Below are 17,503 nucleotides of genomic sequence, written 5' to 3'. Positions count from 1 at the left end.
ACAGACAACTTTCTGGGTGGCATAGCAATCAATCTAACCCAGGGCTAGGAGAGGTGGTGTAAAATTCTAATTGTCATGTGGACTTGGGCCAGAGCTTTATAAGTGTGTGAGAGTGTAAGGGAAGGTAAAGTAAGGGAGAAGGGCTGTTTGTCTATATATGAGAGTGAAGAGAAGGCTGTTTGTGATGCTGAGCATAGGGGAGACTGTGTCTGTGAGAGAAAGAGACTGTGTGTGTGTGTGTGTGTGTGTGTGTGAGAGAGAGAGAGAGAGAGAGAGAGAGAGAGAGAGGAGAGGGTCTACAAATATCATTTTTATCACACATTCATAATGATTTGTGCTCATTATGCTATTGGGGCAGTCACACACAATCCCACTTTCCATACAGTTTGCACCTGCAAAAGTTATGGGATTGTGAAACTGTGAAAATTCCAGTCAGTGCATATCCTGTAACTTCCTGCTGGAAACCTGTAATTTTTTATGCCACAAATGTTTCACTTTATTTTTGTCCTGCTTTTGTTGTGTGGTAGCTACTATGGACAGCAATGATGTGGTAGCACTGAGATAGCATTGCAGAACAAACTAAAGCAAAATAAATCCACCATTAAGGCACTATTATTGTGTCAAGAATATGTTTCAGAATACACTCACAATAAAACATCAGTCAGAAGGAGCCCCCCCCCGGGGGGGGCACTCAGGCATGCAGTCCTTGAAGCTGAAAGGTTTACCTTCCCTGCTTTACTATAACACAAAGTAAAAGAAAAGGTTCGTTCAGGAAAAAGAAAAGAAAAAAACAAATACAGCTCCACTCAATGCAGTTTCTAATCAGAAGTTCCATAGTACTTAGTGAGGCTTACGTCCAGGAAAGTCTGCACAGGATTGCAACCTCAGACATAACACACCCTGCACACAGAGAGAGAGAGAAAGATAAAGAGAAAGAGAAAGAGAAAGAGAAAGAGAAAGAGAAAGAGAAAGAGAAAGAGAGAGAGACTCTGTGATTTAAGACACTGCCCACTAGCTTGAACTGTCAAGGCTAAATAAAAGTTCATGATGACGTACTAATCTTCAGGGACATTTAGTTCTCTCATAACAAAGCGAACCCTCTCTACTGCCACATAAGCAGGATTAATTCCAGAAAGTTGACCTCCAAACTACAGCTCTTCTCCATCATTCTTCATTTATACGAGAGATTTCCCAATCTACTAAATAAGACTTGTGTGGTTCTGAGCCACTCAGGCTTTGGTCGCACTGCGAATTGGAAAAGACCCGAGTCACATATGGAATATAAGGGGTAGCAATCAATTTATCTAGTAGAACATGGCTGCAGAAGAATTATCACGGATATAGAACTTACACAAACACACAACTGATTGAAAACAAGGTAGACCAAATGGGTCTGCTGAAGCAGGCCTGGTGTCAGTCAAATACTCTCAGGTAGCTTCTAAAAGCCCTGATGCCTGCATTGGCATTGATTCCTGCCTTGGTCCCACCACCACTGACACCTGTTTCCCCCCTCCAGCCTACCATTTCCCCCTGCTAGTGACAGTGGGTGGGTCTGGGAAGTCACCCACCATTTAAATTTTCCCACAGTGCACTGGGGCACCCAACACTCAATGGCATTGTGGGAAATTAAAATAGCAGGTGGCTTGCCAGACACTGTTGTCAGTAACCCCTCCACTGTGGTGGGTCTCTGAAACCAGCAGCCTGGTCTTGTGCTGAGCTTAACCTTTGGGTTTAAGATGGAGGCTTGGAGCCGAGATAATTTAGCTAGTTTAATGCAACCCATGTCGAATATTGCGTGTATTTTTGTCACATTTATTCAACTTCATGGGAACCGAAAAACCTCTTGTTACAAGAAACTGTTGAAAAGGAAGGCCCTTATGAACACTGAGGGCCAATTAGTAGGCACAATGCAATATTTTCAGAGAAAGCAACAGTACACTTTGAATAAGCAACAGCAGACGGGCTCATTGTTCCTGAGGTTGTTGCCAAGGGTGCTTTCTCTCATTAGGGCGCTTCAATCTTTATTTTGAGAAAATAATGAGAGAAACAGCAGAAAAATTGGACGGGATCAGAGTTTAATACCCATAACACCAGCACTCTGACATATGCAGCAGGCAATATGGCCTTGGCTCTTGGCTTCTCTAAGGACCTGTAAACCTTACTGAAATAATTTCTTATTCATTTAATGCTTTGTTACATGTGCATTATGACTTTCTTTCCTAGAATTAAAAGCAGTGTGCAAGGGGTTCACAAGTGGCCTCTACACAGGCACTGACCTGGCCCAGATCTGCATAGATCCTTATACTTTTCACATTCGGAACTGCTTTATACATTACAAAATTTCTTCACAGAAGGCCCGTCCATTAATTAATGGGCAGTCAAATGTCAGATCATCACATGTAACAACACAGAAATATATAGCTCAGTCAGTACAGCATGAGACTTTTAATCTCAGGGTCGTGGGTTTGAGCCCCGAGTTGGGCAAAAAGATTCCTGCATTTCACGGGGTTGGACTAGATGACCCTCGTGGTCCCTTCCAGCACTACCATTCCATGATTCGATAGGCTTTCCCCTGAATGCACATAGGCTGGGAAGCTGTGCCTGCCTGTGGGATCTCAGTGTGTCTATAACTCACAGGGAAAGTGCCACACATGCAATTGTTACACATGATGATCTTCCTACAGAGTACATGTTATTTCTACCTAGCTGGCCACTGTGGGGGGAAACAGAATGCTGAACAGCTGACTGAAATGCTTGGGGAGGGTTCATAGCTCAGTAGAAGCCCCAGATCTGCTCTTGAGGGTTAGGGGAAACCCCAGAACAGATTGGGGGCACGGTGGGGGGGGGCACAGAAGCCTGGGAGAGGAAGTCCCATTATGCAAGCAGGACAGGTTGCAGCCCATGGTTTTGCACGCAGATGTTCCCAAGTTCAGTCCTCTGACATCTCCAGTTAATAAGATCAGGTCACAGGAGATGACAGAAAATAACTTTCTTTGGCTTAGACCCTGGACAGCTGCTTCTAGTCGGAGCAGACATTCCTGGTCTTGATAGACAAGCAGTTTGGTATCTGGCAGCTTCCTGTAGTAGTTGTTTTTGTTGTGTTTCATGCATTTTCTTATTATTGTGTTCTATTCTGACATCACTGTGAACTACTTTGGGCATGGTTTGCCCTGGGAAAGGCAGCATACACATAAACCAATAAGGCTGACTGCGTGATTTATATGCTGCTTTTCCAAGGGAAAAAACCACGGTGGTGATGATAGTTTATGATGATGGTGATAATAATTAGAAGGATCTTGGTCTATTTTATGAGAGAGGAGGCTGCTTTTGTTACTGCTGCTTCTAGGCACTCTTGGAGTTTTGCATAGCCCATAGTACTGTTGCCCTCTCTTCTTTGATCACAAGTAGAGATCAGGGAGCCTTGTAGATAAAAGCAGCAATGAACTTGCTCACAGCATCAGTATCTTAGGACAACGGGGCCTGAAGTCTCTTCAGCCTGTGATTTATTGGCACCTTCAATCGGAGACTGAAGTGGGTTGAAAAGCATGTTAGCAACACCTGGCAAGATCAAGACGAGCGCACATAGTCTCACTTCTTTTTCATCCCCAGGCAGGCAAGCTAACATAGTTAACAATGGCAGGTTGGGCAGAGTTCACGCTTCCATACAGAAGCCCAAAGCACTGCAAATGGCTCAAAATAAATAGTAAGAGAATAAATATGAGAGAGATTCTTGGCTGTATAGATTGCTCTGAGAAGTGGGAAGGAGGGAGAGAAGGCACATTCCTTTCCTATAGCTACAAAGGAATTCTACAAAGGAACAGAAATGAAGCTCCGCTGAGCATTAATAACTTGAATGGGTTGCCAACATGATGCCCTTCAGCTGTGGTTAGACTCCAGCTCCCATCACTTCCAGCCAGTGGTCAGGGGATGATGGGAGTTGTAGTCCACCAACATTTGGAAGGCACCATGTGGGCTACTCCTGCTTTAACTATCCTTCCATTCAAACCACAGCTTGCCCATCAGGCTTCCAAGGCTTCACTGCAAGTCTCAGGACAATTAAAGAGCTTGAATGCTCCTTTTATACTTTGTCCAAGTTTTGCTTCCAGGCCCTCCCTCTTGTTCTTTTAAGATATTCCACATTCCCTTCTCCCTTGGTTGCTCCCTAACCCCTTTATGTCCACACTGTAGCACAGAATGACTAGTGACTTCCCTACGGCAAGGCTTGAATGTAAGAGGTAGCATTAAAGAGGTGTGTTTGAACAGGCCGGGGATCCATCCCCTTCAGGCAGCGCTACTTCTCTTGTCTCGCAGCTCTGAGGATGTATACTGCTGTCCTTTTAAGTCATTTATCAGGACTTCCTGGCTTTCTCCACTCTTCTTCATGCAGTCCTCCACCATGTCTAATATCTTCTGGAGCCGCCGGTCCAGTGCCTTCAAGTGAGGCTCCGCTAAGACTGGTGACAGCTGATCAGTGGCCAAGGACTCACGCATGACGTCACTCAAGCGATAAGGCTCCGTAGCAAGCAGTTGGAGGCGCAAGAACGTTGACTTTTTTATACTGGATCCATCAATAGCAACAGGAAAAAATCAAGAAAGAGGAAGGACAACGTTTTTAAACCATGAGAAATGTCACATTGAGCATTTCCATTATTACATGCACAGACTTGGGATATCAGAACCACATCAGAGGCAGGGGTGAGTGTGGGCAAGAAGTTATAGGGAAAGACTAACCACAAACATTATGGATACTTGCCAAATAATTTCCTCCATATTTATCCCGAACCTGAAAGCAAGACTATCATGCCACGAGTGTTTCAGGGTGGAGGAAGTGCTGAGTCCGTTTTCATATCTGATGAAATTTTTGCTCAGTTGTTGTCCTACATAAAAGGCTCCTTGTTTTAACCACAAGCACTTGCATCTCCCTTTAGCTTCGGGAGGTGGTGGAAGTAGCTGAGTAGGCTTTCTCTAACTCAAGAGTGTGGGCATTTCAGTTGGCTTCTGGCAGAAATGAGCCTGCATCCTCAATTGCGCTGAGCTCTGGTGTATCTGCTGGGAACTAGCTTAGGCATGCATGCTTCAGATAGCTGAGATGAGAGCCACTTCATAGAACTGTAGGCTTGGGAGAGAGGTCATCAAGTCCAATGGCCAGCCCCTCATGACTAACCAGGAGTAGCCAATGTGGTGCCCTTCAGATGCTTTTGATTAATGCCCAATGGTCAGGGATTGTTGGAGCTGTAGTCCAAAACATATGGAAGGCTACCCCTGGCCTACACAATATGCCACCAGCAGAGCACAGTGGTGGACAAGGTGCATGGGCTTATGTAGAGGAGGCAAATGGCACAGCCACACGCTTCCGTGCCACTACAATCTGACCAGGGGAAAATCCTTAACCTAAAAACTGAGAGCAATTTGGCCTACAGAACCAAAAAGATTACCCACCTCAAAATAATAAGACTTCCTTAATTATACCCCCTCCAAAGACAGAGTATAAACAAGATGGGAGAAAAGAATCCTTACATGCAACATTGCTGAAGTGGAACCAGAATGGACATTTCATCATGGGAGTGTCTCCCGAACCTGAGAAGAACAAAAGGCACAGATGGTTACTCTATTTTTGGGAAATGCTATTTTGGGAGGGTTTATCTTGCTCAATAGATACTTCTTTTGATATTTAAAAGTCCAAATGTTGCAAATGATGTAGATTATGTGTGCTTGTGCAGTGCTGTATTCATGATCCTTTTGCAAAGTTTACTTTCCCTGCAGAATTAATATATCTTGGTAGATATTAGAATGGTGTAGAGCAGGAATGTGACCCGCCAGATGTTGCTGGACTATTAAGAGGCATCATCCTTGACCATCTGGCTACACTCGCTGGGGCTGATGGGAGCTGGAGTCCAACAATAGATGGAGAACTACAACTTTTCCATCCTTGTGTAGAAACAGTTTTGTACTCTCTAGCTGTCATTTGCTATATTCAGGTTAACCTATAATTATATCAGGAAGGGACATTGGAAGGGAAGAGTAAATGGTATGGAATGGGGAAGTTGGAGGACAGCCAGACCACTTAATGTCTCCCCTCCTACATATTGAATTGATATCAGTAAATAACTATACAATTTTAAGGATTTTCCTTTCTTTCTGTTAAGGTATAGAGATTTTTGTTCCTAAAAAAACAACAACCCAGTTCTGAAAGTATCACAAACTACAAGGCCGTCTTCTCCAAAGTGTGTCAAGTTTGTATGTCCGCACCATACATTTAAAGCACATTTAAAGCTTGTGGCTTCCTGGGAACTTTAAGAAGTCTTCTAAAAGACAAATAGCTTTGGGTCAGCTGGAAAGAGCTTTTGATTACATTGCCACTGCATTAAAACTGAGTTACATTTCTTCATCAGAATATGTGGGTCTGTCATTAACATCAGCTACCGAGCACTTTCCAACAGGTCAAGTCCAAGACATTTCACCACCTGCGGTGAAGAACAAGATAACATCGCTCCCCAATTCCATATACAGTGGTACCTCGGGTTAAATACGGTCCATTCTTAACCTGAAACAGTTCTTAACCTGAAGCATCACTTTAGCTAATGGGGCCTCCTGCTGCAGCCATGCCGCCAGGGCACGATTTATGTTCTCATCCTGAAGCAAAGTTCTTAACCCAAGGTACTATTTCTGGGTTAGCGGAGTCTGTAACCTAAAGCGTATGTAACCTGAGGTACCACTGTACAAAAGCTGACTGGGCTTGCAATCAAATCAAGTCAACACTGGTGACTGGGCAGCATCCTTTTCCACATCTGAGAGCCAGTGTGGTGTAGTGATTAGAGTTCTGGACTAGAATCTGGAATACCCAGGTTCAAATCTTCATTAGGCCATGGAGCCCAGTGGGTAATCTTGGGCCAGTCATTGTTTCAGCCAAGCCTACCTCCTGGGGTTGGTTGGGTGATAAAATGGGGAGGAGGAAAGGCGGGATACAAACATCATAATAACGATATTTTCAAGACAACAGGTTAACTTGGAAGGTACAGTGCAGGCCATGTGGCATAGTTCAGCCCTCTAACATCCCACCAGTTTCCCAAGGCTGTCTGAGTACAGTACCTGTTGTCTGAGGCGGCTGCCTCACTCTGCCTTACAGTAGGACTGGCCCTGCCTGATATAGTCAAATAATGGTTTGCTAAGAGCAGTTCAGCATGAACCTGCCACAGGACCACCTTATACTCTGGTTCTTGCCTGCTTTAGATCCTTGTCTTGTAAGCTCCTGCTTTCAAAGTTCACTCCCAGAAAAGCAGCTCATCTCAAGTAACAGTCTGAAGTAGGAATACCCTAGCCCTTTCTTCAAAATGCAGATCATTGTAAGACAGAGCTCAAAAGCTTCCCCTAGTCCCTCGCCCACACAGGGAAGCATGTTGCATTCTCACCCTCGTCCATTGTCCAGATGAAGGAAGAAAGTGTCATTCCCAAACTTGTCAAAGGTCTCATAGTGGTGGCGATCCATGTTTCCTACATATGGAGGCAAGAATTATAGAAGAGGAGGCAGACAGCAGAAATAAGAGGAGGAAGAAGAGGAAGAAGAGGAAGAAGGTATTAGAGAAGTCCACCCTGAGAGGATCTTGTGGCAGGATATAAATTCCAAGACCAAATGAAGAAGAAAAAACTGCAGACAATAACAAATAGCAATTATCAGACAATATCCTTATTCCATGCTATTTGTCTAGAAAAAGAGGTACCAGAACTCACCATGAAACCTCCCTCATTCTCTTAGATTAGCAACAGCACCCACCTGAGAGGTGCCAGAACTGAGTTCCGGCAAGTTCTGGCTGAAAAAAAGCCCTGGGTTTTATTCAGGCAAACTAGAAAGGTTCAAAGAGCCTGAAGTCATCAAAACGCTTCATCTGATGCTAATTAAAAAGAGAGTGGTTTCCAGGGAACTCTGGGAATTGTAGTTCTGTGAGAGGACTAGTGTTCTAGCTCTTAGCACCCTTAACCAACTACAGTTCCCAGGATTCTTTGGGTGTAAGGCATGACTGTTTAGCACAGGGGCTCTTACCTATGTTTAGGATTATAGAAGAAGCCTATTCCCTCCCACCCACCCCCGAACTCTTGAACTATCCTCAGCAGAGAGATAAAATAAATAAATGAATGAAATGCCCAGCTATTAATTGGTCAGTGGGTACAACCTGAAAGCTGTTAGATAGGGCAGAAGTAATTATGAAGTATTAAGTGGAGCAGAAGCGATCTCAAGGACAGAAATAACAAATCAGCCTAAGTTATTGGCACCGATGACAAAAGGATGAAAGGAGGGGAATCCATCCAGGTTATGTAACTTGTGAAACCAAAGCCAAATGGTGGGCAAATCAGATGCAACACCCCCCCCCCCAATAAAATGCTGTGAGTGGCACAGACTTAAGATGAACTGCCGCTGGTATTGTCAAATTGAGGAAAGAGAAAGAGTAGGGATGAGAACATTATAAAGAGCCTATTTATTTAATAAATATCCTGACTTTCCTCCAAAAGGAGCCCAGGGCAGCACAGTGTATATAAGGGGGGGGGGGGGATCTTTAGAATATAAGGAATGTAGCTGATCAAGAACAGAGGCCATGTGCTCTTTAATTCTGAAGTTCCCAACCTCTTTTTCCACTGGGAAATCTAAGAAACTATTTTGTGCACCAGAAAATACCCACTTCACAGAAAAAAAAATCTGGCAATGAACAATACACTAAATGATGGTGGTGGCAGGCAGTAGTGGTGATTAATTAGTTCAAGTATTTATTTACCACTTTTCATTTTTTTAAAAATTACAAATTGGTTTGAAAGTAAATAAAATTAATAAATAAAAGACAAGAGGGAAAAAGCAGGCAACCAACCCCCTTCAATCTTTTTTTAAAAAAAATATGGGAGGGTCAGCAGGCCTTGGCAGTCGCCAAGGACAGTGTCTGGGGGCACCTCTGACTCCAGCAGCCCCATCCGACCCCTGCCCCATCCCCACACTGTTCAGGAGGACCCCTGACCCTCTAAGAGAGGCTTTTTGAGAAGGGTGGAGGTGGCTTCGGGGAGAAGGAGGAGACCAAAAGCTTATCCTTCATTAACTTCATGATCCAAGCCCTTCCCTGACTCACTGTGACATGTTTTCGCTGGCAAATAACCTGCTTCATCCAATGTGCGAAATTGGATTGGAGGGGGGGCGGTGGGAAAGGTGCAAGGATATGGTCCCATGAAATGAGGTACGCCGGAGAATAAGGCAATGTCAAAAGACAGGTGAGAACGAAACAAGGGGAAACGCAGCTCAATCTGCTTAGCGGGTTGTGTTCTAGTCACGTATATTAACACAATGCACAGCCAGAGATGCTTATTGCGGGGAAGCTGGCAGGCAGGCAGATGTACGCAGACGGAGTTAATTTGTTTCTCAGGAACTCTCAGTGCCGCTGAGTTTCCATCGCGCCTAAGAATAAAATGCAATGAGGCAAAGTCTCTCTATTAAAGGCTGAGCTAAAGGACTGGAATGACACAAAGGAAAGTGTTGTAGCAGTCAGAAACTGGGAGACATAGGAAGCAGCTCAGACTTTTTGTCCATCTATCCCGGGATTGCCTGCTCTAAGGGGCATAAAGAAGGTCCCAGGTTCGAATCCTGCTGTGTCATGGTAGTACAGCGGTACCTCGGGTTAAGAACTTAATTTGTTGCGGAGGTCTGTTCTTAACCTGAAACTGTTCTTAACCTGAGGTACCACTTTAGCTAATGGGGCCTCCCATTGCCGCCGCACCGCCAGAGCACGATTTCTGTTCTCATCCTGAGGTAAAGTTCTTAACCCGAGGTAATATTTCTTGGTTAGCGGAGTCTGTAACCTGAAGCGCCTGTAACCTGAAGTGTCTGTAACCCGAGGTACCACTGTACTGGGAGAGAGCCCTGTCTGAAATCTTGGAGAGCTGCGACCAATGGTCGGACTCTGTATAAGGCACCTTTCTGTGATCCTTTTTTTAAACTGCCGGTGCCAAGGATTGAACTTGGGACCTTCTGCATGCAAAGCAGATGCTCTACCCCTAAGCTATGGTCCTGTCCCCAAATGCAGTGCAGCTTGCAGGAGGAAATGTACCCAAGCTCACCCATAAGGAAGTCAAGCACAGTCATATCGATGAGGTTGAGGAGTCGGGATACGTTGTCATATGGTGCCGTCTGTCGTACCTCTGCGCAGTAATCATCATCTGATTCCCACCTTAGAACAGATAGTCATGAAAGGTTATCATTAGTTGCATATGGTGGGGAGAAACCTTTAATTTAACGGTCTCCACCCTTCCTTATAGCCTCTCTAGCTCCCCCAGGTCATCTCATCATTTGTCAACGTATCCATCACCCTGACAGGGCACAGATGCTAAGTGCGATTACATAAATTCTGTTTGAGCCTTTTCATGTACAGCTGCAGCTCTTTGAGACCACAAACAGCAGACTCGGGACCTCTTGAGTTGAATATGTAATGCAGTTTTGTGGCACTGGCTTTTAGAGTCAAAGTTGTGGAGCAGCAATGGCTCCGGAGCTTAAAACAAAAATAACTCAGGAGATGGTCTCCAACAGAAAACAGATCAGCATGTGTTCCACCCCCTAGCTAGGAGTTAATTCTTCCTGCTTGTACTGCTACTTTTTCAAACATTTACAATAAAGCAGTATAAAAAAAATAGTATTGTATTTATGAAATAAATGCATAAGAAATCTGTTGTTGTTGTATTTGTACCCCAAATTTGTACGCATCTGACTGGGTTGCTCCAGCCACTCTGGGTGGCTCCAGCAACATAAAATCATAGGAATACCAGCATTTCATATTACCCCATGAGCACATTCATTTCAGGAATTCCTGCTACCCTTCCTGGATATTGACAGAGCCAACCAGCCCTGAATGAGCCTCTGAACCAGTCTGCTGGTTGGTTTACTTCACCACCATGGAGCACAGCTACATTGTGCACATAAGAACTAGTTAGAAGGGATGGAGAAAAGGCAAGCTAAGAAGTGCCGAACAGATATGGGGTTTCACCTAAATTGGAGGGTTGGGGGAATGTAGATTCAGCACTCCATGCAGACTCATCAATGTCTAGGGCAGCCCTGGTTTAGGGACATATATACATTGCTTCCTCAGTCTTTGGCTATCCTGGCTCATCAGTTTTCTCCTTTGGCTCTCTTCATCCAGAACATGCTTTTCACAATCTCTCATTCAATACTGGTCCTCCCTCTGCACCTGAGCATACTTACTGAGCTTTCTTGAATTTGGAGTAAGAACGCCTCCAGGGGCTTCTCCACGAACGCCGGTCAGCCAGTTCTTTGTCCGGCAGGAGGGCCGCCATTGAGCCCTCGAGCTGGTCAGGTTTGCCACACAAAGCATGTTCCGTGGAGCAATAGTAGGAGCACTCGCCAAAGAAGCAGACGTTGCCGGCTTGGTTGACACACGCAAAATGGAGGAAAGCAAAAGTGAGGGAATGCCAACAGCTCATCAGCATGCCACCACATGTCTTGTGGGTGCAAAGCAACATAACAGGAGGGGAGAATAGCTTACACGGCTAGCACAGTTGCTCTACACCAAAGTTGAGGGACCTGTGGCGCTCTGGAGGTTGTTGGCCTCCTCCCCTTCATCTGTGCCAGCCAGCATGGCCAGTGACCAGGGATGATGGGAGCTGCTGTCCACCAACTTTTGGGGAGCAACAGGTTCTCCACACCTGTTCTACACATTAGAGCTCATCTTATGAAGGAGGGATAAACAGGGGACAGAGTGCTCACCTGGGGAGATGAAGAAAGTCTTAAACAGTTTCCTGTCCGTTGTGATATCACGGATTTCTTTGGTTATATTCACCAAACGGCCAGAAACGGGGGGAATTCTTCGGAAATCCAGGATCCTCCCCAGAAATGAGCAAAATGGGAAAATGAAACCAATTCTGTTTGCAGCTGGACCAAATAAACACTCTAAACACAGACAACAAATCCTACACAAATGCTCGTTAACATAGAACATACAGTCAGTTTGGAAAATAGCCCTGTCTTTTCTGCTTCGCACTAATACTTGTCTTGGACACTATCTTCAGTGTAAATTGCCTTGAGATGGTTGTTTAGAATTGATAAATCAATGATCTTGATAATATTTGGCAGGAATCTGCCGCACCCTGCAGGACAGGAGAGTGCACTGTGCTGGACTCACCTGTCGAGGTGAAAGGCTGCTATTTCTGCATTGTGCCGTTCAAAATCTGAGAAGTAAAAGAAATCTGCTGGAGTCTCCTGATCTCGGGTTTGCCTGGGGAAGGGGCAAGAAGAGATGGGGTGGGTTATCATGTTCTCTGTCGAGTGTTGAACTGAAGCCCAGACATCTTTTGCAACTCATAGTCACTATGCACAATGCATACATCCCTTTTATTGGGTGTTCATGATGGTTTGTGCTCAAATTTACATACATGATTCTGTTTTCAATACTGTTTGCACCTGCAATAGTTTCAGGTATGGACATACCACTCTGTTTCCAGTTGGTGCATGCCCTCTAATGTCCTGCTGAAATTCTGCAACCTTTTATACTATAAATGTTCCAGAGCAGCTTGTGTGTGTGTGTCCTGTTTTAGTTGCACTATAGTAGTGCAAGAGGGTCCCTTCAGACAGCAGTAATGCAATAATGTAGTGGAAGCATCACGGAACAACTAATAATGTGGAATGGTCTCTGGTCAGCCAAATATAAACCCACCATTAAAGCACTGTTATTGTGTCAATATTGCAAGATACACCCACAAGGAAAAAACCCACCTGTCTGGAGAAGCCCTGAAATTTTAATCCTAGCTTTGCAAACTAGGAGCGATTGAAGCAGAACTCTGACACAGAAGTCTAGAGCCCATTTCAGTATAACAAACAGGAAGCCCCCATCCCACCCCCAATAGTTGCCCTGGTTTTGAAGCAAGTGAAACAATACATGTTACTCATCTGAAGACTATGAGGTCCTCCAGTCTAAAATAGCCTAGCTGCACAACTGGCCAAGGCTGAAACAATATTGTTGTGGCCTTAAATGAAAGGGGAGAGGAGTCCATTGAGAACAACATAGCACAACATTTCACATCTTTTACCACCAGAGGTCGCACCTCTCCATCAGAAACAAACCACAACATGGAGGGCTGAGTTCGCCATTTACTGCGGGAGCTAAAACTGATGCAAGGTGATCGATGGCTCTCTGCCATTTCCACAGTAACGGCCTAGGTTTATCTTATGCTGCATCATTGTTAGGCTGTTGTTGAACGATGGTCCACAAATCCCATAATTAATTCTATAGAAACACCTGCTTTATGGTCCATCAAAACTGTTTGCTTTGACTATTAGCGAACCGATGGTGGTGAGTGCCAATGGCCAGGGAAGAACTGTACCCCTAACCCACCCCTAAGGCTGCACGATCTCATATTTTCAGGAGACAGTATTACAACGCTTCCATTGCTAGGTTAGGGCTATTGAAATCCCAGTTTGCTTAGAAATGTGGTGTTACAAAGGCCATTAAGTCCAGAGTCTAAACTTGTGCCATTGCTGAAGAATCTGGGCAATGATGAAGGGAAAGCATCCGTTTCAGCCAACAATACTTGGTAGTGTGCAGTGAGGTTATATTATTGTACAGTGGTGCCTCGCAAGACGAAATTAATTTGTTCCGCGAGTTTTTTCATCTTGCGATTTTTTCGTCTTGCGAAGCACGGTTTCGGAAAAGTTTTGGAAAAGCTTCAAAAATCACCAAAGTCTTCAAAAACCTCAAAAAAGGCTACCACACCACGTGCTATGAGTTGCTCCTCGAAGTCAAGTCGCAACTGTATTAACGGTTTTAAGAAAAAGGAAACAAACTTGCAAGACGTTTCCGTCTTGCGAAGCAAGCCCATAGGGAAATTCGTCTTGCGAAGCAACTCAAAAAACCAAAAACCCTTTCGTCTTGCGAGTTTTCCGTCTTGCGAGGCATTCGTCTTGCGAGGTACCACTGTATTTGCAAACCGCCCTGGGATCCTCAGATGAAGGGTGGCATAGGAATTTAATAAATAAAGAGTGTGAGGTGGCAGAGACGGTTCTCCAGGGATGTGGTAATCAAAGGAGGAGCCTTCACTACAGTTGCTCCAGAGGGTTATGTCCAAACACAGCCTTGTTTTTAGCTCTGTTTGGAGAACTGGCATGAAGGGGGTCACCCTCACCCTCTTGCTACACAGAAGCTGCCTGGTAACTAATTAACTCAAAGTTTGGAAGGTTCCAAGCACAATCTGTTTTCCAGGTGGAGTCCATCGACAGGTTATTGCCACACATGAAAAAGAACTTGGACCCAGGATATTGGTACAGGGCCTCTAAAAGCATTGCTGGCCTTCCTTACTCACTTCATGGGTTTGAAGAGGGCTTGTCCATGGTTGGGGAAGGTCATGATCAGCTTCAGTTGTGTCCCTCCAGGCTTTTGAACTGAAATTACATTAAGAAGGAACAAGGCTCAAATCGCCACCTTTCCCAGTTTTGAGAATGAGGACGAAACCTGGTATTTAAATATTAACAGAGTCCGCTCTGGTGCTTAGCACTGAGGCAGAACATTCCAGAAAGCAGTTCATTCCCCCTTCCCACAAGACTCTTGTCAGGATGGTTTAACAGGCTGGGTATCAAACTGAGAGGGAGAAACAAAGTGGAGATTGAAAGAGTGAGGGGGGAGGAACAAGGCAAACAGGCAGGGTGAAGTGAGAAGAAAGCAAGTATGAGCGGTCGAGGGACCCGAATGTGGCACAGCATACCTGAGCTGACAATTGGCTGCATGGCCAAATCTTCCATCGTGGCAAGGCGAGCAGGGTCATGGCGGGCATACAGTTCATAGCGATTGATGCCAGTGTAGAACTGGAGCCAAGCAGGGTTGGCATCGTGTTTTGGAAGCTTCGCATGTGCCTTATTGCTGCTAGCCCTGCAGATCCAATACCCCCACAACACAATACACAAAAACAATTGCATATATTATCATAGGCTGGTGAGCTCCAGAAGGTAACAGAAATCTGGCTACTGAGAAGCAATAAGGAATGATCTCGCGCTGGACCAAAAATTTATTATGCATCTTCTTTTGCAATTCTCCATTAATGAATGCGAGAAGAGAATTATCAGGTCCCTGTCCCCCCAATGTACTAGAATGAACACCGTGCTTATTCAGGGGTATCACGAGGTCTGCAAATGTACACAAACAAAAACCCTTTAGGAAAAAGAGCCCAGGGCGGAGGAGGAAGAAAAGCAGGCCAATGAGGACTCAGTGTACTGGCTGGCTGTTGTGAGGTGAGGGGATGGAAAGGAGGCCTTTGCATGCTTTAACTGGAAAGCACGGCCTGTCTGAAAATGTTGCAAAGAAGCTTGAGCCCCCATGTATATCTAGCGGTGCTTATCAAATGGCAGGCCAACATTCTGAGCCCAGCTGCCCTGAGAGATCAGAAAATGGCAACGAAGTGCTGGCAGGGGCAGGGACTCCGTGGTGGAATTCGTTTTCTCCATATCTAAGGGCAATATCTCAGCCTAAGACCCTGAAGAGCCACAGTCATCAAGGGTAGACAGGATGGCCTGCTGGTCTAACTCAATATAAAGCAACATGTATCCCTATATTAAGCAGTAACAGAGAATCTCAGAGACTAACATATTTATTATGGCATATGCTTTGGTGGATAGGGACGTGGGTGGTGCTGTGGGTTAAACCACAGAGCCTAGGACTTGCCAGTCAGAAGGTTGGCGGTTCGAATCCCCACGACGGGGTGAGCTCCTGTTGCTCGGTCCCTGCTCCTGCCAACCTGGCAGTTCGAAAGCACATCAAAGTGCAAGTAGATAAATAGGTACCGCTCCAGCGGGATGGTAAACGGTGTTTCCGTGCGCTGCTCTGGTTCGCCAGAAGCGGCTTAGTCATGCTGGCCACATGACCCAGAAGCTGTACGCCAGGTCCCTCGGCCAATAAAGCGAGATGAGCGCCGCAACCCCAGAGTCGGCCACAACTGGACCTAATGGTCAGGGGTCCCTTTACCTTTACCTTTATGCTTTGGTGGACTCAAGCCCACTTTGTCAGATTATGATGAAGTGGGTTTGACTCCATGAACGCCATCCCTGCAGAGGATGTATACCAAATTGTATGGGCCACCCAGCTGTCCCTATGAAAAAACCCCCAAGAGCCTCTCACCATTCATTGCTACTTCTCACAAACATCTTCATCTTCGGTCTGGTAGCAAACAGCTTGTCTTTCTTCATAACTTTTGGGATTGGAATCTTGTAGAGCGGATGGTCGAAAAGCGCAGCCAGTTTGGACCTGCCTGTCCATGTTGGTTTTTCTTCTGCTTCTTTCGGCTCGAAGTTGTGACTTTGGAGGGGGGTGTTGCCCCTGCTACCTGCATGCGGTACGCCTTCTGGTGAGTGAACCCCTTTCTCCAGGGAGCTGTTGCTACCACTGAAGTCCTGGAGAATCCTCAGGTTTAACTTATTCTGGGCTGATAACGCGGGACTAGGTTGATCTTCTCCTTTGCGGGTACATCCACAAGAATCAAGGCCGGCGGAGAGCGTCAGATCCAACACTATGTGTACCAGGAGAGCCAAAAGGAGCAGAAAACAGAGAATGACTTTAAATTTCCTTTGGAACAGGGAAGGCAGGTGGTGCACCATCCTTGCGAAGTCCTGGATGCCAGTAGCACAAAATGTATGACGAAGGTCCACGTGTCAGTAAAAAAATAATAATCCGCAATTTGATCCCTACTCAAAAGGATGTAAAGGATGTTATCTAAGGTTTATTTTCAGCTTTGGGAATCCAAAGGAAAAAGTGGAAGCTCAATTAAAAAAAAAAAAAGCAAAAGATTACTTATAAAAAACAAAACCTCTTCACTTATGCTATGATAATCCTTACCAAGGCAAAATAAATAATTAATTCTGGGTCTTGTATAAGGGGCTGCTTGTGCTAGGAATCATTCTGCTCACATAGAAGTCCTCAGCAGGAAAAGGGCAAAAAAGCTGGTTGCAGATGAATTTAATGATGCTGATAAGGGAAGAGCAAGTGGTGCCAAGGTTAACATGAACTAGTTAAACTCCAGATTGATAGCAGCAGATTGGTCAATGCCACAAATCCCTTCGAATTATGTTATTGCATCACAAACTCTTGTGGAACCCCATCGTCCCAGCAGGCTCACATATTGATTCCCTCCTTTCACCTATAAAGACTGTCAGCTAGCCACCTACATAATTCATATGACTTCTTCCTTCTTCCTTCATCCATTTTTAAAAGTTCGACCTTCACTGGAAAGCTGCAGTGGCTCAACAACTGTCCACAAAAAAGAAGAAGAATTAAAACAAGTTTCTAGGATTCTCAGGCGCAAGAGAGGCACTGCCCGCTCCTTCCATATTCATTGTGTGGGGGTTTGTGAAGGGAAATCAGATTTTTTGAGGGAATTGGCATAAAGGCCATGTGTTTTATGGAGCTCATGAAAATATTGATATGTGGCACCTAGATCTGAGCCCTTAGTTCCCCCTTTCCTCAAAGCACTCCATACATTAAGTGCA

General features: G+C 45.1%; 1 protein-coding gene across 2 annotated transcripts; it reads right to left on the bottom strand.

The window, feature by feature from the left end:
* Positions 1–2,055: 2,055 nt before the first annotated feature.
* On the bottom strand, positions 2,056–16,950 carry LOC114605794 (extracellular serine/threonine protein kinase FAM20C-like). 2 transcript variants are annotated; one of them, XM_028747369.2, is made up of 10 exons: positions 16,140–16,948; positions 14,734–14,897; positions 14,335–14,413; positions 12,162–12,254; positions 11,747–11,862; positions 11,225–11,405; positions 10,090–10,199; positions 7,410–7,491; positions 5,518–5,577; positions 2,056–4,558 (listed from the first exon to the last, which is right to left on the bottom strand). In XM_028747369.2, the coding sequence occupies exons 1-10, from the start codon at positions 16,613–16,615 to the stop codon at positions 4,282–4,284; spliced, it is 1,638 nt and encodes a 545-aa protein (XP_028603202.2). In that variant the 5' UTR covers positions 16,616–16,948; the 3' UTR covers positions 2,056–4,281. The 2 variants fall into 2 exon arrangements, with proteins under 2 accessions (XP_028603202.2, XP_077791088.1); XM_077934962.1 differs by lacking the exon at positions 5,518–5,577 and having other exon boundaries at positions 16,140–16,950.
* Between the last annotated feature and the right edge of the window lie 553 nt (positions 16,951–17,503).

The sequence above is a fragment of the Podarcis muralis genome, chromosome 10 (assembly GCF_964188315.1).
Source record: "Podarcis muralis chromosome 10, rPodMur119.hap1.1, whole genome shotgun sequence".
Taxonomy (NCBI): domain Eukaryota; kingdom Metazoa; phylum Chordata; class Lepidosauria; order Squamata; family Lacertidae; genus Podarcis; species Podarcis muralis.
This window is presented reverse-complemented; position numbering and strand designations above follow the sequence as displayed.

Coding starts and splice junctions, on each gene's coding strand:
- LOC114605794 (XM_028747369.2), bottom strand. CDS start 16,615: ATGGTGCACCACCTGCCTTCCCTGTTCCAAAGGAAATTTAAAGTCATT. Junction 14,414..14,733: donor GCAGCCAATTGTCAGCTCAG/GTATGCTGTGCC, acceptor ATGTAATTTCAG/TTCAAAAGCCTGGAGGGACA. Junction 11,863..12,161: donor GCAGCCTTTCACCTCGACAG/GTGAGTCCAGCA, acceptor ATTTCTGGGGAG/GATCCTGGATTTCCGAAGAA.